Source organism: Hoplias malabaricus, chromosome 18 (assembly GCF_029633855.1).
Source record: "Hoplias malabaricus isolate fHopMal1 chromosome 18, fHopMal1.hap1, whole genome shotgun sequence".
Classification (NCBI taxonomy): domain Eukaryota; kingdom Metazoa; phylum Chordata; class Actinopteri; order Characiformes; family Erythrinidae; genus Hoplias; species Hoplias malabaricus.
The window spans coordinates 2221539-2244995 of record NC_089817.1 but is presented as its reverse complement, the minus strand read 5'-3'; the positions used below and the strand labels follow the sequence as shown (position 1 = coordinate 2244995).

General features: G+C 44.9%; 1 protein-coding gene across 1 annotated transcript in view; it reads left to right on the top strand.

The window, feature by feature from the left end:
- Nucleotides 1–4086: 4086 nt before the first annotated feature.
- Nucleotides 4087–23457, top strand: part of LOC136675133 (interferon-induced very large GTPase 1-like) — a 29072-nt gene continuing 9701 nt past the window's right edge. Inside the window, exons 1-6 of the mRNA XM_066651556.1 lie at nucleotides 4087–4130; nucleotides 9401–9495; nucleotides 9579–10193; nucleotides 11820–13514; nucleotides 14232–14302; nucleotides 22867–22953. Coding sequence (XP_066507653.1) covers nucleotides 9492–9495; nucleotides 9579–10193; nucleotides 11820–13514; nucleotides 14232–14302; nucleotides 22867–22953 — 2472 coding nt within the window. The 5' untranslated portion in view covers nucleotides 4087–4130; nucleotides 9401–9491. The remainder of the gene's footprint in view (nucleotides 4131–9400; nucleotides 9496–9578; nucleotides 10194–11819; nucleotides 13515–14231; nucleotides 14303–22866; nucleotides 22954–23457) is intronic.

The window sequence follows — 23457 nt, the reverse complement described above, 5'->3', positions numbered from 1 at the left end:
TGTTTGGGGCTCAGACACACTCTCAATCTTTAAATCTAGACTAAACACCTACCTTTTCAAACAAGCTTTTGGTTAATCACTCACTTTCAGGTTACTCCTTCTCTATTGGTGTTCGAGCTGGTTTTCATATTATCACTGTTCTGTATTAACCCGGTCATATGACCATAGCTACAGCTCTTTTAGTTAGTCTGTCGCTGGGTTCTCTTGCCTGACCCGTGGAAGCTTTTTTCGCAGGACAATTTTGCCCGCTCTTTACCATGAACCTGCTAACCTCTGTATTTTTATCTGTTCCCTTTGTCTGGTTCTCTTTCTCCTGTCTCTCTCATGCTTTGAGAGATGTCCTGCTGCTCTCCAGGTGTTGCCCTGATCCAGACCGTGTGTGTTCTGTACAAGATCCTGGCCTTGTCTCATCTACACTATCATGCTTGGCCATGCTGTTTTATCTCAGATTAACTTTGCACCTACTTTTAACTCACACAGAATCCCTGATCACCTCCTCCTTCATCAGACTCATACATCACTAATATACTACATTCACATTACTATAACCCCTTCATCTGTCATCACTTCACTTTTACTTCTGTTCTGTTCTCTGTTGTGTCTCCGGTGTCGACCCGAGGAGGATGGGTTCCCCGTATGAGTCTTGGTTCCTTCCAAGGTTTCTTCCTCGTGTGCTGAGGGAGTTTTTCCCTTGCCACTGTGGCCCCTGGCTCGCTCACAGGAGGCTTGGACCCGGATCTCTGTAAACAGAGGCTCCAAGGCCAGTGGTGGTGGCTGGAGCGTGGGCAGCTTGTCTGAAGCGTAGAGCAGGATCTCGACAGTCATCCATCAGTGTCCAGACGGACAGGGGGGTGGTCATTTACTCTGAAAAAGGAAAAGGGATGGAGTTAGTTGTGATCTGTTTGTGTGAATGTAAAGCAAAGAATGTGAACATTTCCAGAGTGTGGCTAATGAAAGCTTTAACTAAAAGAGGAGAAACAGAAGGACACACAGATGTGGGAGCTTCCTGAAACACTGGATCTCTCCGCTCCACTGCCAACAAACCTGAGTGATCACGTGAAGCGGCGGGACAACACCAGCGTCTCAGTTTACTATAATTCCCTGTGTCCATGGACCCCCTGGATCTGCCGCCTTTATCTATGGAGGAGTATTAACTGCCAAAAGCTGTATTTCTAATTTGAAGTATTTCTAATTTGAAGATTGTGACTGTGTCTGAGTCCCGAACATTTTCTGGAAGATCATTCCAGAGTTGGGGGCTTTATAAGAAAAAGCTCTTCCCCCACCTGAGGCCTTCTGAATTCTGGGAACTATTAAAGGTCCAGTACTCTGTGATCTGAGCAATTGTGGAGGCTCATAATAGGAAATAGTATCTTGAAGGTATTCAGGAGTGAGCCCACGCAGAGCTTTATATGTTATTAACAGAATTATGTAATTGATATGGAATTTAACAGGTGTAGGTCATTGGAATCTCATTGCACCCACTCACCAAATCCATTGTGGAATACCCCTGTGCACCAGAAAGAGCATTCAGGGACTCCTCAATTTGAGGGAGAGGAAATGCATCCTTCCTTGGTTGGCTATTCAACTGATTGTAATCAACTCGCATACAAAAACTGCCATAAAACTACCCCCGGTATAGACACATTCCTCCTACCCGTCACTTTAGCAAGGCCAGTCATACCCATTAACTACTTACTCCTGACTGAATGGCAATACTGGAAGGCTTGCTGCCAGGTGGATGATGCATGAATAACTGGAGGGAGATCAAAAAGAGCAGGACCATATTGACAAAATAGCACATCATAACATTCTCAAATGATGTTCATCCCCTGGAATCTCAATGGAGGACAATACACCTGGAGGATCCTTCACTACCAACCAGCCACATCTAGAAAGTGCTTTACTCTGCACTTCAACAGTTAGCTATATGCAACCAACATACAGGATCTCTAATCCCTTTACAGAATTTTTCAAAAAAAGGAAGAACCAGAAAAGAGGAAGAATTTCTTGGTTTATGGTCATCCAGGACCCAGACAATGCATTATACTAAACTGGTGTCGTCCACCGCTTCACGCGTTCACTCAGGTTTGTTGGCGGTGGAGCGGAGGGATGCCAGTGTTTCAGGATGCTCCCATGTCTGTGTGTCCTTCTGGTTCCCTCCTTTTAGTTAAAGCTGTCATAGTCAGATCTGCCGGAGTCATTAGCCACACTCTGGCTATGTTCACATTCTCTGCTTTACATTCAAACAGATCACAACTAACTTCATCCCTCTACCTTTTTCTGAGTAAACGACACCCGCCTGTCCGTCTGGACACTGATGGATGACTGTCGAGCTCCTGCTCCACGCATCAGACCAGCTGCCCACTCTCCAGCCACCACCACTGGCCTTGGAGCTGCCCCTACACTGAAGTTCTCACAGACACCTAACTGTTACCAGTAGATTGACCAGAGGAGGGTAGGTCCTCTGTGTGAGCCCTGGTTCCTCCCAAGGTCTCTTCCTCAGCTGAGGGTGTTTTTCCTTGCCACTGTCGCCCTTGGCCTCGCTCTCCTGGGGATTTATACATCTCTACATTCTTTACATTTTTTACATTTCATATCAAAACTTTGTCTTTACTGGAATTCTGTGAAGCTGCTTTGTGACATTTTTGATGATTTGACTAGGGGCGGCACGGTGGTGAAGCAGGTAGTGTCACAGTCCCACAGCTCCAGGGACCTGGAGGTTGTGGGTTCAAGTCCCTGGTGACTGTCTGTGAGGAGTGTGGTGTGTTCTCTCTGTGTCTGCATGGGTTTCCTCCGGGTGACTGTCTGTGAGGAGTGTGGTGTGTTCTCTCTGTGTCTGCGTGGGTTTCCTCCGGGTGACTGTCTGTGAGGAGTGTGGTGTGTTCTCCCTGTGTCTGTGTGTCTTTCCTCCGGGTGACTGTCTGTGAGGAGTGTGGTGTGTTCTCCCTGTGTCTGTGTGGGGTGTGGTGTGTTCTCTCTGTGTCTGCGTGGGTTTCCTCCGGGTGACTGTCTGTGAGGAGTGTGGTGTGTTCTCTCTGTGTCTGCATGGGTTTCCTCCGGGTGACTGTCTGTGAGGAGTGTGGTGTGTTCTCCCTTGTCCGCGTGGGTTTCCTCCCACAGTCCAAACAAAAACCCCAAACACGTTGGAAGGTGGATTGGAGACTCAAAGGTGTCTGTAGGTGTGAGTGAATGTGTGAGTGTGTGTCTCCCTGTGAAGGACTGGTGCCCCTCCATGGTGTGTTCCCACCTTGCACCCAATGATTCCAGGAAGGCTCTGGACCCACCGCCGCCCTGAACTGGATTAGGGTTACAGATAATGAATGAATGAATTAATGATTTGACTAATCCAGTTCTCCAAACACAGAATGGAAACCAAGTAGTCCCAGCAACATAAAAACAAACCAAAGGGCAAACTGACAAAAAAACACAAAAAACTAAGAACACAACTCTAGACAGGACAAAGGCTTCTTATACTGCTAACCTAATAAAACAAATAACTTCAGACTAGGACACTGTAAAGAAAGGACTTCATACACAGAGCAAATAAATACTTTCCACTCGGCCAACCAATCATACCTCTCAGGAAGTCACTGAAGCCAGCACACACATAAGTGTAAAAAAACAAGCCATGACTGCCAATAATCCATAACAATCAAAACATAAGAAACAAACTAAACTGCTACCTTACCTAAATACAACTGAGAACCTCCAGCAGAAAGCTTGCAAACCGAGAACCAAAAGAAAAGAAAAAAAACTACCCTGTCTTTCAAGCTACAGGCCTCAAATGGCCTGCAATTGTGAGTAAGCCTCCCCTATTGAAGGGGAGAAGGCACCAAAAAAAAAAAAAAGTGAAAACACTGCTGTACTGAGTCATGATGGAATCGCTATAATTCTTTTAAACATTGCAGTGGATGAGCAATTGTTGACATTAGGAGTCCTAAGCTGCAACAAAGATGACAGTTTATTTCTGTAGACACATCAATAGTATGGGCATGTGAGTTTAGGAAGTCTACCCACATCCTCCTTCACATACAGACACCATTATTGGTTTCAAATCTCAAAGCAGAGAACTCACAACAAACAACACCAAGTGACTGGCACAAGAAAGTAGAAAGTTTCCCTTTTCTCAGGTTGTATTTCATTATTTTACTTTCTTTAAGTCTGTTATAAGGTTTTTTTTTGTTTGTTTGTTTGTTTTGATTTTTGCAGCAATCAACCACAATATAATGAGTTCCAATTGTTATATATCTTAATCATAATTGTCATAAAATATTGTTACCATTTTTTGACTGATAATTAATCTGAAATGAACATGTTCTTAGAGGCATTTTAATATAACAATTTACTGTTATTATGTACTGAGAATGATCATTTTCCTTTAATAAAAACCCAGCTTATTTCAGTTTTTGCTCTGTATCAATATAAAATGTCAATAATATTAGTGACACAGAGATTAGAACACAGACGTGCAGAAAGCATTTTTGGGTGGTGTTTCAACTTGTTGATCCATGGTATTTATGTAAATGGAACTAGTGGACACAGTAGTGAATGTATGTTTACCTAAATGTAATAATCGGGACTTTGCTTGGCAGCATGACTATGAAGCACCGCAACCATCTTCCTGTGTTTCTACTCTGCTCTCACACTGCACTGCAATTTAACAAAAGAATAAATGCTGGGATTATAATCATGCTGGAATTGATAATATTGTGCTCAAAATGTTATTCATTTTTGATTTGATATCAGTTCTCACACACCAAGCTAATTACTTTGGCTATTCAGGCGTTAACATGGGGTGGTATTGACAGTTTGGGGACAGGCTCATGGCTGTTTCTATCAACAAATGTCATGGTCAGTGTGTGGTAGTTCCTGGAATTAGAATGTGACCCTTAGCTGTGGCTTCAGAATACAGAGAATGAGCAAGGACTCAGCAAACTGTGATTTAGGGTTATAATCGGTTTAAATGTGCAGAGGATGAGTCATTAATGACATTAGGCATCCTAAGATATTCATTTATGGAGAAATTTACAATATACAACATAAGGAGACAGGAGTATGGTCAACAGGAATATGTACTGACTTGAGAATGTGAGAATGACCCCGGATCACTACCTTAACGTGGTGGAGGGGTTTGCGTGCCTGCGTGAGCCTAGGAGCTATGTTGTCGGGAATAATAGCCCCTGGTAGGGTCTCCCAATGCAAATTGGTCCTAGGTGATGGGCCAGACAAAGAGTGATCCATAAAGACCAAGATGAAGAGAGTAAAACTGGGACACAGCTTCCCTTGCCCAGAGGAGGGTTACCGGGGCCTCACCCTGGAGCCAGGCCTGGGGAAGGGGCTCATTGGCAAGCACCTGGTGGCCAGAATTTCACTCATGGGGTCCTCAGGGTGAGAGGCGTAAGGCAGGCGTGGGCTTACTCATAGCCCCCCGGCTTAGCACCTGTACGTTGGGGTTTACCCCAGTGGACAAGAGGGTAATTTCCCTTTGCATTGGGGAAAGGGCTCTGACGGTGGTTTGTGCTTATGCACCGAACAGCAGTTCAGAATACCATGCCTTCTTGAGGACCCTAGAGAGGGTGCTGGAGAGCAGTCATTCTGGGGACTCCATTGTTCGGCTGGGGGACTTCAATGCTCACGTGGGCAATTACAGTGAGACCTGGAGGGGCTGTGATTGGGAGGAACGGCCCCGCTGATCTGAACCTGAGTGGTGTTTAGTTATTGGATTTCTGTGCCCATCACAGTTTGTCCATTACAAACACCATGTTCAAGCATAAGGGTGTCCATAAGAACACCTGGCATCAGGATACCCTAGGCCGCATTTCGATGATCGACTTTATAGTCATATCATCGGACCTGCGGCCATATGTTCTGGACACTTGGGTGAAGAGAGGTGCTGAGCTGTCAACTGATCACCACCTGGTGGTGAGTTGGATCAGATGGCGGGGGAGGATGCTGGACAGACCTGGCAAGCCTAAACATGTGCTGAGGGACACAAGCCTAAACGTTTGCTGGGAATGTTTGGCAGAAGAACCTGTCAGAAAGATCTTCAACTCCCACATCTGGCAGGGCTTCGACTCCATCCCGGGGCTGGTGATATCCAAATGGGCCATGTTCCAGACTTCCATTGTTGAGGCGGCTGAACAGAGCTGTGGCTGCGAGGTTGTCAGTGCCTGTTGGGGTGTCAACCCCCACACTCGGTGGTGGACACCCTGGGTGAGGGAGGCTGTCAAGCTGAAGAAAGAGTCCTATCGAGCCTGGTTGGCTCGGGGGACTCCGGAGGCAGCTGACAGGTACCGAGGAGCCAAGCAGCTTGTGGCTTCGGCTGTCACTGAGGCAAAAACTCGGGTGTGGGAGGAGTTTGGTGAGAACATGGAAAACGACTTTCGGTCAGCTCCGAGAAGTTTCTGGCAAACCATCAGACGACTCAGAAGGGGAAAGCAGTTTTCCACCATACACTGTATATGGAGGGGGTGGGGAGTTGTTGACCTTGACTGGGGACGTCATTAGGCGGTGAAAGGAATACCTTGAGGATCTTCTCAATCCCACCAGCACGTCTTCCACAGAGGAAGTAGAGTTTGGGGACCCCTTGTAGGGCTTGTCTATCACTGGGGCTGAGGTGGCCGAGGTGGTAGGAAAACTCCTTGGCAGTAGGGCCCCGGGATGGAGGAAGTTCGCCCCGGGTTCCTCAAGGCTCTGGATGTTCTGGGGCTGTCCTGGCTGACACGTCTTTGCAACATCGCGTGGACATCGGGGGGCATTGCCTCTGGACTGGCAGACTGGGGTGGTGGTTTCTCTTTTTAAAAAGAGGGATCAGAGGGTGTGTACCAGTGTGTTGTGGTGAAGAGAGTGCTAAGCAGAAAAGCAAAGCTCTCGATTTACCGTTCAATCTATGTCCCAACCCTCACCTATGGTCACGAGCTTTGGGTAGTGACCGAAAGAACGAGATCGCGGGTACAAGCGTTTGAAATGAGTTTTCTCCGCAGGGTGTCTGGACTATCCCTTAGAGACAGGGTTAGATGCTCTTGCATCCGGGAGAGACTTGGAGTGGAGCTGCTGCTCCTTCACGTTGTGAGGAGCCAGATGAGGTGGTTCGGGCATCTGGTTCGGATGCCTCCTGGACGCCTTCCTGGTGAGGTGTTCCGGGCATGTCCAACGGGGAGGAGGCCCCGGGGCAGATCAAGAACACGCTGAAGAGACTACATGTCTCAACTGGCCTGGGAATGCCTCGGTATACCCCTGGAGGAGCTTGAAGCAGTGGCAGGGGAAAGGGAGGTCTGGGTTTCTTTGCTCCGACAGCGTCTCCCGCAACCCGGACCCAGATAAGTGGTGGATAATGGATGGATGGATGGATTGATGTATATTCAAATGATGTATAATTTAATGTCCATATTTGAATATGCTATTATGTGTGTGCAGCACATAGAAATGTATTACTATTCTGGGTTTCCACATATATATTTTTTTCTGTGTCCATGCGCATGGAGAGTTTCCTGAGAGAACGGGGAAGCAATAATTCTTTAAGTGTCTCAGTCCTGGAGCAGAAAATAATGTAAACAAGAGCTATACCATTACCTTATATGTACAGATGGACCTGTACCTATGTACCTATATTAGTGAGGAGTGTAGGACTGAGATAGAGAGATAGGAATAGAGACGAATGTAGAGAGACAAATGGAATTGGCTGATTCTCTCCCAGGGCGGCACGGTGGCGCTGCAAGTAGTGTCGCAGTCACACAGTTCCAGGGACCTGGAGGTTGTGGGTTCGATTCCCGCTCCGGGTGACTGTCTGTGAGGAGTTGGTGTGTTCTCCCCGTGTCCGCGTGGGTTTCCTCCGGGTGCTCCGGTTTCCTCCCACAGTCCAAAAATACACGTTGCAGGTGGATTGGCGACTCGAAAGTGTCCGTAGGTGTGAGTGTGTGAGTGAATGTGTGTGTGTCTGTGTTGCCCTGTGAAGGACTGGCGTCCCCTCCAGGGTGTATTCCCGCCTTGCGCCCAATGATTCCAGGTAGGCTCTGGACCCCCCGCGACCCTAAATTGGATAAGCGGTTACAGATAATGGATGGATGGATGGATGATTCTCTCCCAGCCCTTATGGCTGGTAAGATGCTGTTCTTTTGTGAAATAAAAATTTATTTAAACCGCTACACAGTGTCTGGCAGAGATTCCTCTTCACCACCCACAACACCCCAGAAGAAAGGCACAACAAGACGTCCCATGTATTTACATTTTGTGTGTGTTTGTACAACTGAAAGAGCTCATTTGTGCTCATCTGAAACACATAACACTTTATGCACATTTTCTAAAGTGATAATATTTTCCACTCATATTTACTATAGTCAGAAAATGACAATACTGACATTTCCAATAACTGATATCCAACAGCAAACATTAATATTAATATTACAGAATTAATACTAAAAGAAAACAAGTGATCTTAAACTAGTTTTAGAGTTAACTCTCCTGGTGTGGCAATGTTGTGTCAAATTATCTAGAAAAATCATGTGATTTCAAGGAAGTCTGCCCCACATCCTCCTTCATATATACAGACACCATTATCGGTTTAAAATCTCAAAGCAGAGATCTCACAACAAACAACAGCAATTGACGGGCACAAGAAAGTTTCCTGTTGTTCAGGTTGTATTTCATTAGATTCATTTATGATTTATAATGGCTTTTTAGTCTTGTCAGGAGTCCATCTGAACACTATGTTTAGCACTTAAAATAGATGCATTTAAAAATATTTAAAAATGCAGAGGATATTGAGTTCCAATTATTATACATTTTTTTAAATAGTATTACTATTTTTGATCCCCAAACAAGCGACTCCCGGGCAGTGTAGACCTAGACCCCATCTGGGAGCTGGCGAAGGGCAAGGAACCTGAAAAACAAAACAGAGACCAAAAGACTGAAAACAGGACTGGAGCTTGGACAGGGGTACTGACAGGAGACATGACAAGGGCCTGCACAATTGGTCAGGATAGGGTTCTGGACAGAGGGAGAAGGGACAGGGGAATGGGCATTGAACAAAACTGAGATTGAACTTATGACAGTAGCAAGAACATGAGACTGAACAGGGGACAAAACACTGGGCTGGAACAAAGTCTGGACCTGAAGCAGACCCCAGAGCAGGAGCAGTCCTGCAACAACATCCTCAGAGGCAAGGACAGGGGCTGCTCAAGGGGCAGGGACTGTTAAGAGCTGGACATAAATATTGTTGATATCAGTCTAAATATTTAATAATTTATTCTTCTTGGTAACCTTTATATTCCTTCCGAATATCATTGCAATCCCACACTTTCATCTGGATGCAACTGTTTTTCACTATTCAAACATGGTATAGGATATTAACTGTTAACAAATGTATGCTTATGCTGACTATGTAAAATGGTTTATATTTCAGGAAAGGAACAGACAACAAAGAATAAAACACTCTTCAGCTGAATGACAAACAGAAAATTTCATAAACATCTAGTGTTTCTACATCTGTGAAAATGGGTAAGACTATAAGATCAATGAAACAAAGAATCAAGCCATACTAATCTCTCCTGGACTTAAAACCACATGATGTTATATTTCAGATACGGAGCTTGAGGAACTCACTGTGGTCCTTTTTGGAAACAGCTCTGCAGTTCAGTTTGGGGTTGAGAACATTCTGCTTGGACAACCCACTACAGATGGTGCTGATTTCTCATCGACTCTTCCCAAATCAATAAAGATATCAGAACGACGTGTCAATGTCATTAACCTTCTAGACCTGCAAGAGAATGAATGTCTGGACTCTGTGGACCAGGGCACTGCTCGTCTCATCAATGAAAATGAAATCGATGCCTTTGTGTTTGTACTTCAGCTGCGCAAGTTTACAGATACTGATAAGGTGGGACTGGATTGGCTGCAGAGAAAGTTTGGTGAAAATGTTCTGTCTTTTGTGGTGATTCTCTTCACATATGAAAAAGAAGAGGACTGTGACACCATCATAGACGACCTGAAGAATAACTCAGTTTTAGAGCAGCTGCTTCAGAAATGTGGAGACAGGTACCAAACCTGCAGCAAGAGCATGAATAACCAACCCGAAATGAGGAAACTGTTAGGGAATATTGACCACATAGTCTCTGAAAACAACCACTGCACTTACACTGCAGAATTCATCGCTTCAAACCTCACAGATCCACAGCACAGGAAAAAACAGCAATATGGTAACAATTTTATCAAACTCTTTTAAATATTTCATCCTTTTTTCATATATATTTGCGCCTGCTGCTTACAAAAATAATGGATATGTAACATATGAAGAAATTGTAAAACATTAAGAATGATCTGAAAAATATTGACTTGAATTTGTTGACAATTTCAAAATACTAAAACGTATTTCTATGCTTCTGTATTTCTGTGTTTATATTAGTTTCCTAAACTAACTTAAACATACAAAGAAAATACTTTGTCCATTGCAAATCACCGCTTGTCAATATAATACATAAAAAAGTAACAACTTACATATTTTCTTTATACAACAAATGAGGATAATTTACCTGTAACTGTGTTTTTTTTTTTGAGTAGGTATAATTAATCAGTCATTAGTAGTTTGTAGTTATTAGTCATTTGTAGTTATTAATAGCTATTACTTTACTAATTCTTACAGATGTTACAGCCAGCATATTACAAGCATAAAACATAAAAAAGGACCTTGATATACCATAATATTTATATATATAAATTTAACAACTGACCAAAAGATTAGAAAACAATCAAAGTAAATAGATCTTGGGCAAAAAGTTGAAAAACCTCAATATACTACTAACACACCCAATAAAAGAATGAGACTTTATAAAAGAGGAGACCTGATACTGTCTGGAAAGTGTCAGTGTTTATGCATTATTGAATCATATGTGACAAACTCATGAGTATTTTGTCAGATTTATTTTCATTAATTTAAATTTGTCTTTAAAACGAACAACTGACATTCAGTTTTGAGAATTTGGTCTCTCTCCAATAATAGAGATAGGAGCCTGGTCCTGTGACTGGAAATAACTGCCTGGATGTGTTGTAAAAATGTCTGCCCAGTGAACAGACTTTGTAACCATATATTATTTTGCACAATGGAGGTGGGATCCATGTAAAAGAAAGAGAGACAGATAAAGGTCAAGAGCTTATTAACTAGATTCCTATATGTTTTGAGGTAAAATATGGAGGCAGTGTGTACACACCCTGAACCATCAACACCTGTCAACAAACAAGTCAAATGATGATATTTTAACACCATGCCACATATCACCACTTCTGCTGTTCTCCATAACACGCATCAAGATGTAACCTACACTTTATTCACTTTATTTAAATTCTTGAGTACCAATAGTGTTTTAAAGGGTGAATATGCTTTTGGAAAGCTTTATTCTCAGAATATGATTTCTTATGTTTTCAATGCCGGCCTTAAACCCAACCAAAGGGTGTCCCATGTAGATACATCCACCATTACGTTCAATCCGACTTAGCCATGTGACCAAACATCCCACCCACTGGGTTTGCATTTTCCCACCTAGCCACATAAGGGTACAAGGGTGTCATACAAACAAAAATATAAATGCATTTCAGCTTGTAAACCACTTAAGAAGTTTCCTAACTTAAGAAAGAAACTGTTGCAATGGAAATGATTATTCTCCCAGTCAGTGGAGTTCAGGCTTGATGTGATTACATTCATATGTGCATTAGTGTGTGATAAATTATCTGTTTGAGAGTTGTAGGTTAAAACAATACAAAAAAATATCTGACCACCTCTAGATGTCAGAGGATGATCAAGTGTTATCTGTCTCTGTTACATTTTTCAGTCCCTACTTCAACCATGACGGCTTCACAAGTAGATCAGCTGGCTTCTAATGCTGAATCAGCCTGTCCATCCTCCAGTGTTGAATCAGCCTGTCCATCATCGAGTGTTGAATCAGCCTGTCCATCATCGAGTGTTGAATCAGCCTGTCCATCCTCCAGTGTTGAATCAGCCTGTCCATCATCGAGTGTTGAATCAGCCTGTCCATCATCGAGTGTTGAATCAGCCTGTCCATCCTCCAGTGTTGAATCAGCCTGTCCATCCTCCAGTGTTGAATCAGCCTGTCCATCCTCCAGTGCTGAATCAGCCTGTCCATCCTCCAGTGCTGAATCAGCCTGTCCATCCTCCAGTGTTGAATCAGTCTGTCCATCCTCCAATGTTGAATCAGCCTATCCATCCTCCAATGTTGAATCAGTCTGTCCATCCTCCAGTGTTGAATCAGCCTGTCCATCCTCCAATGTTGAATCAGCCTGTCCATCCTCCAGTGTTGAATCAGTCTGTCCATCCTCCAGTGTTGAATCAGCCTGTCCATCCTCCAATGTTGAATCAGCCTGTCAATCCTCCAATGTTGAATCAGTCTGTCCATCCTCCAGTGTTGAATCAGCCTGTCCATCCTCCAATGTTGAATCAGCCTGTCCATCCTCCAATGTTGAATCAGCCTGTCCATCCTCCAATGTTGAATCAGCCTGTCCATCCTCCAGTGCTGAATCAGCCTGTCCATCCTCCAATGTTGAATCAGCCTGTTCATCCTCTAGTGTTGAATCAGCCTGTCCATCCTCCAATGTTGAATCAGCTAGTCCATCCTCCAATGTTGAATCAGCCTGTCCATCCTCCAGTGTTGAATCAGCCTGTCCATCCTCCAGTGCTGAATCAGCCTGTCCATCCTCCAATGTTGAATCAGCCTGTTTATCCTCTAGTGTTGAATCAGCCTGTCCATCCTCCAGTGTTGAATCAGTCTGTCCATCCTCCAGTGTTGAATCAGTCTGTCCATCCTCCAATGTTGAATCAACCTGTCCATCCTCCAGTGTTGAATCAGCCTGTCCATCCTCCAGTGCTGAATCAGCCTGTCCATCCTCCAATGTTGAATCAATCTGTCCATCCTCCAGTGTTGAATCAGCTGGTCCATCCTCCAGTGCTGAATCAGCCTGTCCATCCTCCAGTGTTGAATCAGCCTGTCCATCCTCCAATGTTGAATCAGCTGGTCCATCCTCCAGTGCTGAATCAGCCTGTCCATCCTCCAGTGTTAAAACAGCTGGTCCATCCTCCACTTTTGAATCAGCTGGTCCATCCTCCAGTGTTGAATCAGCTGGTCCATCCTCCAATGTTGAATCAGCCTGTCCATCCTCCAGTGCTGAATCAGCCTGTCCATCCTCCAATGTTGAATCAATCTGTCCATCCTCCAGTGTTGAATCAGTCTGTCCATCCTCCAGTGCTGAATCAGCCTGTCCATCCTCCAATGTTGAATCAATCTGTCCATCCTCCAGTGTTGAATCAGCTGATCCATCCTCCAATGTTGAATCAGCTAGTCCATCCTCCAGTGCTGAATCAGCCTGTCCATCCTCCAGTGCTGAATCAGCCTGTCCATCCTCCAGTGTTGAATCAGCTAGTCCATCCTCCAGTGTTGAATCAGCCTGTCCATCCTCCAGTGCTGAATCAGCCTGTCCAACCTCCAGTGTTGTATCAGCCTGTCTCTCCTCTGGTATGTATTCAGTGTACACAACTTTTAAATCTGGCACAATTCCTAAAGCATTTTCTGTGTCTGCCTCAGTAACTGACTCAGGCTCCCCATATATTTTTTTTTAAAGTATGTTAATAGTACACAATTATTTATTAAGTATTTTTTTACTTTGATTTTCGGTTTCTAAATCCCAAATATTTTACCACCACAATAACTGAAAAGCCCTAAACAGATCCTGTCAATACAGAAATACACAAAGGTGAAATGTGTACTATGTATGTTTTTGATTTAAACTTATATTATTTTGCATTGTTTAAATTAAATTAGTTACAGCTCCAGTGACCTGGAGGTTGTGGGTTCGAGTCCTGCTCCGGGTGACTGTCTGTGAGGAGTATGGTGTGTTCTCTCTGTGTCTGCGTGGGTTTCTTCCGAGTGCTCCAGTTTCCTCCCATGCTACACATTGGTAGGTGGATTGGAGACTCAAAAGTGTCCATAGGTGTGAATGTGTGAGTGAATGTGTGAGTGTGTGTTGCCCTGTGAAGGACTGTCACCCCCTCCATGGTTCCTGCCTTGCATCCAGTGATTCTGGGTAGGCTCTGGACCCACCCCCACCCTGAACTAGATAATGTTTGCAGACAAATATGGAATGAATGATAGTGGTAAAGCAAGTTATGCAGAGTAATTAAGTAAGGCATAATATTTTATTCACCAACTACTGACTCATTTTTGTATTCTCAGTTATTCACTCACAGCAACGACAGCAGGGTGTGGACAATACAGAGAACAAAGGGATAGCACATGAACAACAAGTAAGTACTTTTTTTACCAGCAATGTCCTTATATTCACACTAGCAAAGTCTAACCTGCAAGATCCAGAATAGGGGTCTGGTGCCCATTTGGCACAGAGTGGGGGCAAAGGGGCCCCTGGCATCAGGGAACTTGGCACATGGAATAAAACCTCATTCGGGGGGAAGGAGCCAGAGCTGGTGCATGAGGTTGAGCGATTCCAGCTAGATATAGTTGGGCTCACCACTACACACAGTGTGGGCTCCAGAACCAAATCCCTCGAAAGGTGTTGGTCTCTCTCCTACTCAGGAGTTGCACAGGGGGAGAGGCGCCGGGCGGGTATGGGGATACTCACAAGTCTCTGACTGGTGGCTGTACAGTTGGAGTTCATCCTAGTAAACAAGAGTGAAATTTGGAGAAAGTGTATGACCGTGTTCCCAGAGAGATGCTGTGGGAGGTGCTCCAGAGGTGCCAGGGTCGCTCTGGCGAGCCGTATGATCCTTGAGTACGAGTTGTGTTTGCATCCTCAAGTAAAGCTTGTTCAATGTGGGCATTGGACTCCTTCAGGGCTGTGCCTCATTTCCACTCTTGTTCCTGATGTTCATGGACAGGGCGGCGAGGCATAGCTTGGGACAGAAGGACTTCTGTCAGGGGGCTTGGGAGGTGGCCTCCAGTGTTCACTTGAGCAGTTTGCAGCTGAGTGTGAAGTTGTCGGTATGCAGATCAGCACCTTCAAGTTTGAGGCCATGGTTATCTCCCGGAAACAGGTGGCATGCTCTTTTCAGGTCATCACTCGTGAACATGAACCCGAGATACTTGAACTCCTTCACTTGGCATAGATTCTCACTGCACACACACCACACTCCACAAACACAACACAATCACCGCAAACAAACAAATATGTTAGAAAAATAGTTAGTAAATCCTTCCACCAAATTATAGTTCCTCAACAAGTAGCTTGTTGTTACGTCACTGTGACGAGCTCCACAGCACTGCACTCACAGACCTAACTGGCTCAGGCTCAGCTCCTCAGCACAGTATCACTAACACCTCAGTACAGTATCACTAACACCCCACTACTGTATCACTAACACCTCACTATAGTATCACTGACGCCCCAGTACAGTATCACTGATGCTGCACTAAAGTATGACTAACACCCCACTCCAGTATCACTGACACCCCGCTACAGGATCAGTGACACCCAACTACAGTTTAACTGATGCCCCACTACAGTACTATTAACACCCCAGTACAGTATCACTGACACCTCACTACAGTATCACTAACACCTCACTACAGTATCACTAAGGCCCCACTACAAACACCCCACTGCAGTTTCACTGATGCCCCACTACAGTATCACCAACACCTCACTACATTATCACCGACACCCCACTACATTATCACCGACACCCCACTACAGTATTACTAACACCTCACTACAATATCACTGACACCGCAATACAGTATAATTAACATCTCACTACAGTACCATTGAAACCCCACTACAGTATCACTAACAACTCACTACAGTATCACTGACACCCCAAGACAGTAACACTAACACCCCACTACAGTATCACTCACACCCCACTACAGTATCACAAAAATCCTCACTACAGTATCACTAACACGTCACTACAGGATCACTGAAATCCCACTAGAGTATCACTAACACCTCACTACAGTATCACTAACACCCCACTACAGTATCACTGAAACCCCACTACAGTATCACTGACACCCCACTAAAGGTATCACTGACAATCCACTACAGTGTCACTAACACCTCACTACAGTATCACTGACACGCTACTACAGTATCACTAACACCTCACTACAGTATCGCTGATGCCCCACTAGAGTATCACTAACAACTCACTAAAATATCACTTACACCCAACTACAGTATCACTAACAACTCACTACATTATCACTAACACCTCACTATAGTATCACTAACACTCCACTACTGTATCACTAACACCTCACTACAGTATCACTGACACCCCACTACAGTATCACTAACACCTCACTACAATATCACTGACACCCCACTACGGAATCACTGACAGCCCACTACAGTATCACTAAGGTCCCACTACAAACACCCCACTGCAGTTTCACAGATGCCCCACTACACTATCACTAACACCTCACTACAGTATCACTGACACCCCACTACAGGATCACTGACACCCAAGTACTGTATCACTAACATCTCACTACAGTATCACTGACACCCCACTACAGGATCACTGACACCCAAGTACTGTATCACTAACATCTCACTACAGTATAATTAACACCCCACTACAGTATCATTAACACCCCAGTACAGTATGAATAACACCTCAATAGGACATCATTAACACCACACTACAAAAATAACACTACAGTTTCACTGATGCCCCACTACAGTATTACTAACATCTCACTACAGTATCACTGATGCCGCACTAAAGTATGACTAACACCCCACTCCAGTATCACTGACACCCCACTACAGGATCAGTGACACTCAACTACAGTATAACTGATGCCCCACTACAGTATTACTAACAACTCTCTAAAGTATCACTGACACCCCAAGACAGTATCAGTAACACCCCACTACAGTATCACTGACACCCCACCACAGTATCACTGACACCCCACTACAGTATTATTGATACCCCACTACAGTATCACTAACACCCCACTACAGTATCACTGATGCCCCACTAGAGTATCACTAACAACTCACTAAAGTATCACTGACACCCAACTACAGTATCACTAACACCCCACTACAGGATCAGTGACACCCAACTACAGTATAACTGATGCCCCACTACAGTATCATTAACACCCCAGTACAGTATGAATAACACCTCAATAGGACATCATTAACACCACACTTCAAACATCCCACTACAGTATTACTAACATCTCACTTTAGCATCACTGATGCCACATTACAGTATGATTAAAACCCCACTCCAGTTTCACTGAGACCCTGCTACAGGATCAGTAACACCCAACTACAGTATAACTGATGCCCCACTACAGTATCATTAACACCCCACTACAGTATCATTAACACCCCACTACAGATCACTGACACCTCAATACAGTATCACTAAAGCCCCAATACAAACACCCCACTGCAGTTTCACTGATGCCCCACTACAGTATCACCAACACCTCACTACAGTATCACTGACACCCCACAACAATATCACTAACACCTCACTACAGTATCACTGACACCCCACTACATTATCACTGACACCCCACTACAGTATTACTAACGCCTCACTACAATATCACTAACACCCCACTACAGTATCACTAACACCCCAGTACAGTATCACTAACACCACACTACAGTTTCACTGACACCCCACTACAGTATCACTGACACTTCACTACATTATGACTGACACCCCACTACAGTATAAGTAACACCTCACTACAGTATCACTGATGCCCACTACAGGATCAGTGACACCCAACTACAGTTTAACTGATGCCCCACTACAGTACTATTAACACCCCAGTACAGTATCACTGACACCTCACTACAGTATCACTAACACCTCACTCCAGTATCACTAAGGCCCCACTATAGTATCACTAACACCTCACTACAGTACTACTAACCTGCCGAGTACACCACCCAGACCCCTAATCTGCTGAATAAACTAATCCAGATAAACCTGCTTTGCCCAAGTGAGTCTTTATCTAGCCTGGTGAGCCGCATCTCAAATTTCTGCATGTTCCCTTTGTAGTGCACCGTAATAGGTAACCAGCCATAATGCATTATAATTCTAATATAACACATAGCAATTTTAAACCACAGTTGAACAACTTAATTTTAATCATTTTGTGCTCGGTTCTAAACCCACTGTCATGACTTACATGTAATGTTAGTGCACTATGTAGAGAATGGGGAATGATTTGAGACATTTCTTGAATGTGCACCTAAAAAACCTCATGAACATTAAGGACAGTTATGTTTCATATCTCCTGACCACCAGGGCGGTGCCAAAAGTGGATGTATCCATGCCATGACATGGCCTACCAAGAGTGTATGCCAACAAAGTCACTCACATGACACAGCAGGAGATTCCCACGCAGTATATAACTGCCCAGATCATGCTGTACTGCCTTCTTCTCTTCTCGCCTTGGAAGCCGATTGAGCTTCAGAATTTTCCCGACCTCCAAAGCTGTTTATTTTTTCTTCTCTTCTCTTCACGTCTCTTCGAGGGATACGTCAGCTGACTGCCATACATAGCCTGGTACACCAGAGCTTAGGTATGAGCCTATACTCAGTATGAACCACCATGAACCTAACAAGTGAGTACCCTTCTCCAACCTTCAGATGCACAATTTGCAGTACATCGAGGGCTACAGCGCTGGGCATCAACACAACCTAGTGCGATTTTCATTCCTGCTCCTCAGTGCTCGGTACACCAAATCCACTGAGGCCACGCAGTATACGCCGGTATCAAACTGCTTTTGTGATGTGCTTTTTTCTTAGGCAATGCTATCTCACATTAGCTGCATTCACTGCCCTTCCATCTTGGAGCCCAAGTCTTATGGGGCTCTATCTGACAGGATGGACACTGTTTTCTCCAAGCTGAACCAGCTGAAGAGCTTGGTTTTAGCTATGGGCAGCCAGACTCAGAGGCAGTCAGAAAAAGCCACTGTGTATTCACGGGGCTCTGCTTCACTGCCACCGGAGCCGGATTTAGATATTCTTTCCACGGTTGTATCAAATGTGGGCTTCCCAGCCCTGCCGCCTAGTGATCTTGAGACTGAGCCCCTCACTCTAAGCCCGAGCTCCCTACTGCCGCCTCGCTCTTTCTCTTAGAGTTGAGCTAGAGAGGACAGAGATACCCCTGCGGCATCTTCACGATGGTGGATGGACTTGCAGTGCCTCCATGTCAGGATTTTGTGAAGGAATTCTCTGCCACCTTTTGTAGTGAGAGATCATGCCATCCAACAGATAGCTCGCATGCTATCTTCCATGTCTGGAGCGACTGACTACGGTTTAGTGAACATGCCGACTATCAACCCCTGTGCGTCATCGGATGAGGCTCTTTGTCAGGAGTCCCGCTGCGACTGGTAGGCTGCTCAACATGCTATGCATCCTGCTCATAGCCCTTCAGAACCTCCCACTACCGCGGAGGACCCCACCGCTCCAGAAGAATTACTGAATCTGGTCCTTTTAAGAGCTGGCTATATACTGGCCTCAAGTCTACATGCTCGTCATCAAGTGTGGTTGGCCCAGTCCTCCCTACCCGAGCCGTGCCGCGCCACACTATGATCAGTACCCTGGCTCCTGGTTATCTCTCAGGCCCTGCAGCCAAGGAAGCCCTGGAGTGCCGCTCTTCCCACACCGAAGCATGGAAACTTCATGGTGTGGGACAATCCCAGAGCTTTCATCGCCCACCGCACAGACAAAAGTCATGACAGGAATCATGACCGGGGAAGTTGGATTAGCCTTCCAACTACCCAAGTGCACCCAGGCGATTCCACAGCCCCTGTGCCAGCCCCTAGGCAGCACACATTGCCCCCTACATGGCATGTACCCCACTGTTTTACCGCATATCGCCGCTGACAAGCCCCAGCTGGTAACTGGACCCCTCCCTGCTTTCCATCAAGCTTATTGGGACAGGACGATTTCAGATCTATGGGTCCTTAGTACCATGTAAAGGGGTTACAGAGTGCAGTTTTGCCACCAGCCACCCCTAAGTTCTCGCACAGTGTTTACCAGAGTTCAAGACCCACACTGGGCAGCAAGGCTCTCAGGAAGTTTGAGTTCGCCTGGACAAAGAAGCCATAGAGTTAGTGGACCCTAATGTTCAGCCAGAGGGTTTTTACTCGGTTTATTTTGTAGTTCCCAGAAAGGATGGCAGGCCCAGAGTCATTTTAGACCTCCGGCGGCTAAACACCTGTTTAAAGGTTCTACCGTACCATATGCTGCACACGGTTCACGCTTGTCGACCTTGTAGAATGGTTCACACTTGTTGACCTTGCAGATGCTACCTTTCATATTCCCATTGCTCTGGAGCACAGGTGCTTCCTCTGGTTTGCCTTAAATCAGAGGGTATACCAATTTTGTTTCTTACCATTCTGCCTCTCCCTGACCCCCAGGGTTTTCACAAGGTGCGTACGTGCCGCCCTGTCCCCCCTTACGGACCAGGGGCTGAAAGTTCTGTCTTACCTAGACGACTGGCTCGTGTGCGCCCCGACAGAACAGTGGGCGCACATAGACACACTCCAATTGCTGCAGCACACACAGGCACTGGGGTTTACTGTGAATTGGGGCAATTGTGTGCTCATTCCAACCCAATCCATAACCATTCTGGGAATGGTACTGGAATCATGCCTTATGAGAGCATCCCTCCCCCAGGCTCGTACTCGAGCCATACTCTGCACCATCCACCACTTGAAACTAGGATGCAAAGTCTGGTTTTTGGATTTCTTGCTGATGCAGGGACTGCTTATGGCAGCCTCGCAGGTGGTGGCACTGGGGAGGCTCCACGTCCAACCCTTCCAGATGTGGATCACCAGGTTAAGGCAGGACACAGTGCGTCACAGGCATTCTCTTGTCCACATTTTGGGAGAATGTGTTTATGCCCTGAATATATGGACCTCTATCATCTTCCTCCAATCAGGTGTCAGGTTGGGGTGTATCTCCTCCCACAGGGAAGTGATTAACACAGACATGTCCTCCCACTGTCTGGTGGCCAGTATGTCATCACAGGGCAGTTCAGGGACTCTGGTCCAACTGGCAGACCCAGAGCCACATCAGCACGCTGGAGCTGCGGGCAATTTGGCTTGCCCTGAGACATTTTCTTCTCATGCTCCAAGGGAGGCATGTCTTGGTACGCTCGGACAACATGTCAGCGGTGTATCATGTGAATCACTTTTGCAGAACGAGATCCCGTGAGCTCCTGAGAGTTGCCCAGGGTCTGTGGACATGGGCTTACTCACAGTTTCTGTCTCTCAGAGCAGCACACGTGGCTGGCTCGTCCAACAACATGGCAGACACCCTCTCCTGCTACACTATACACCCAGGATGTTGGAGAGTGCATCCTGAGGTGATTCAATCAGTGTGGAAGTTGTTTGGGAAAGCTCAGGTGGATCTCTTCAACTCACGTGACACAATGCATTGCCCCCCTGTTGTTTTCTGAAGAGTCACAAGACAGCCCACTGAGTGAGGATGCCCTAGCCCATGACTGGCCGGGGTCACTACTCTATGCTTTTTCTCCCTTTCCACTACTTCCAGCTCTCTTGGACAGAGTACGCTGGGAAAGCCATTGGGTTCTTTTGGTGGTACCTCGATGGCTATACCAACCGTGGGTTCTTCTTCTGATTTACCTGGGTTCAAGGTACACCATGGGAGCTTCCGGGTCGTACAGATCTGCTCTCACAACTGAGGAAAGGTGTGGCACCCCCAGCTGGAACTGCTTCGGCTGTGGCTGTGGCCCTTAGGCCCCCCACTGGGCTAGAGTTGTGTTTTCCCCAGGTGCAACACACTATTGATAATGCTAGAGCTCCCTCTACTCGTGCCTGGTGCGCTGGCCAAGGTTTGGACCTGCACTCATGCATGCTACTGACAGTTCTGTCCTTCTTGCAGTCACAACTGTATGACAGGAAGTCTCCATCCATGCTTAAGGTGTACATGGCCGCCTTGTCGCACCACTTGGTGCTGTCCGATGGTGTTTTCTTGGGTTCTCAGGAATTGATTACCTCCTTCTTGAAGGGGTCGAGACAACTGGTCCCACCTTGTACACTTCAGTCTCCACCTTGGGGCTTTTCACTGGTGCTAGACGGCCTTTGTCAGGCACATTTTGAGCCATTGGAACAGGCGAGCCTCAAGTGGGTCTCCCTGAAGGCCATTTTTTTACTAGCCATATGCACAGTTAAGTGGATGTGTGAGCTCCATGCTATGTCCGTCAGCCCCTTATGCCTGCGGTGGGGCATAAATGATTCTAGCGTCAGGTTGAGGCTGAACACTGCAGTGTTTGAGTAAAATTGGTACGTGACTTTTTTCTGTATTATTATTGTCGAAGTAAACTGAAGATAATTTAGTGGTGACAAATGTGATGATAACCTCAGCTAGTGACTTTTTAGCAATGGTGTTCAGCAGACTGATACAGTGGTTGTGAAAATCCGTGCTGTTATCACAAAATAAAGCATGCTTTAGAGCGCTTCTCAACCAATCAAAGTGAGTGACCGGAACTAACTGTTATATAAACATACACAAAACACAGGAGTGGGCGAAAAGGGCCCGATAGAAATCACGAGAACAAGACATAAGGAACACAGGTAAAGCATGACAAATTAATATGAAAACTGTTCAAGAAAAAAAATAGAAAAATATATATATGATTAAGGACAAACAAATAACTCTAAAGAAAGACCATCATTTTCAGGAGGGTAAATAATTATATATAAATACTTAAATATATAAATATTAATTAATATGATGTCACTGTGATTTATCTTAATTTAAACTGTTTTTACAGGTTTCTTTAAAAAAATGTACTCTGTGAATTAAATATTATTTTATTTTTCTTTTCTGCAGACCCTGACATCTAGATGTGGCAAGATGTGGCAAAATGTGGTGTCAAAGATACTTGGAGTATTAAAAAATGGAATAAAGACTCGAAAGGTAAAGTTGAATGTTCTTCATAGGTGCTCACAACATCTTATAATAAGCAAGTGTAACTAAGGTCTAACGAAAGTAGTTTCAGAATAACACTACTTTGTCCAGCATTCCCTTTGATCCTGAGTTCCTGAAAAGCCAGCTGTAAATTAGTGAAGCCTGTTTTCTATAAACAGACTAACAATTGAGAACTGCATTTTAAAGAAAGAGTAGGAAACCAAGGACATACATTTTATAGGAGAAACAAGAACAAGAAATTAGAAATTAAAACAGGGGAAAATGAAGAATATTTTTTTTACAACAAAGGCAGTTTAGCTTAAAGTATGAACACTTTATTTACAAGGAAAAATTGAAAGATAATTACAAAATAAATAGTAGTAAGTTTAATAAAACGAAGAAAATATTAGATCAATAAATTTTACTTAACAAAATTTTTTTTCTTACTAGCAGATATAAACAGAAAGGTACGACGGAGTTTTAGGGCCACAGTGTTGAAAAAAAAAACAAGAT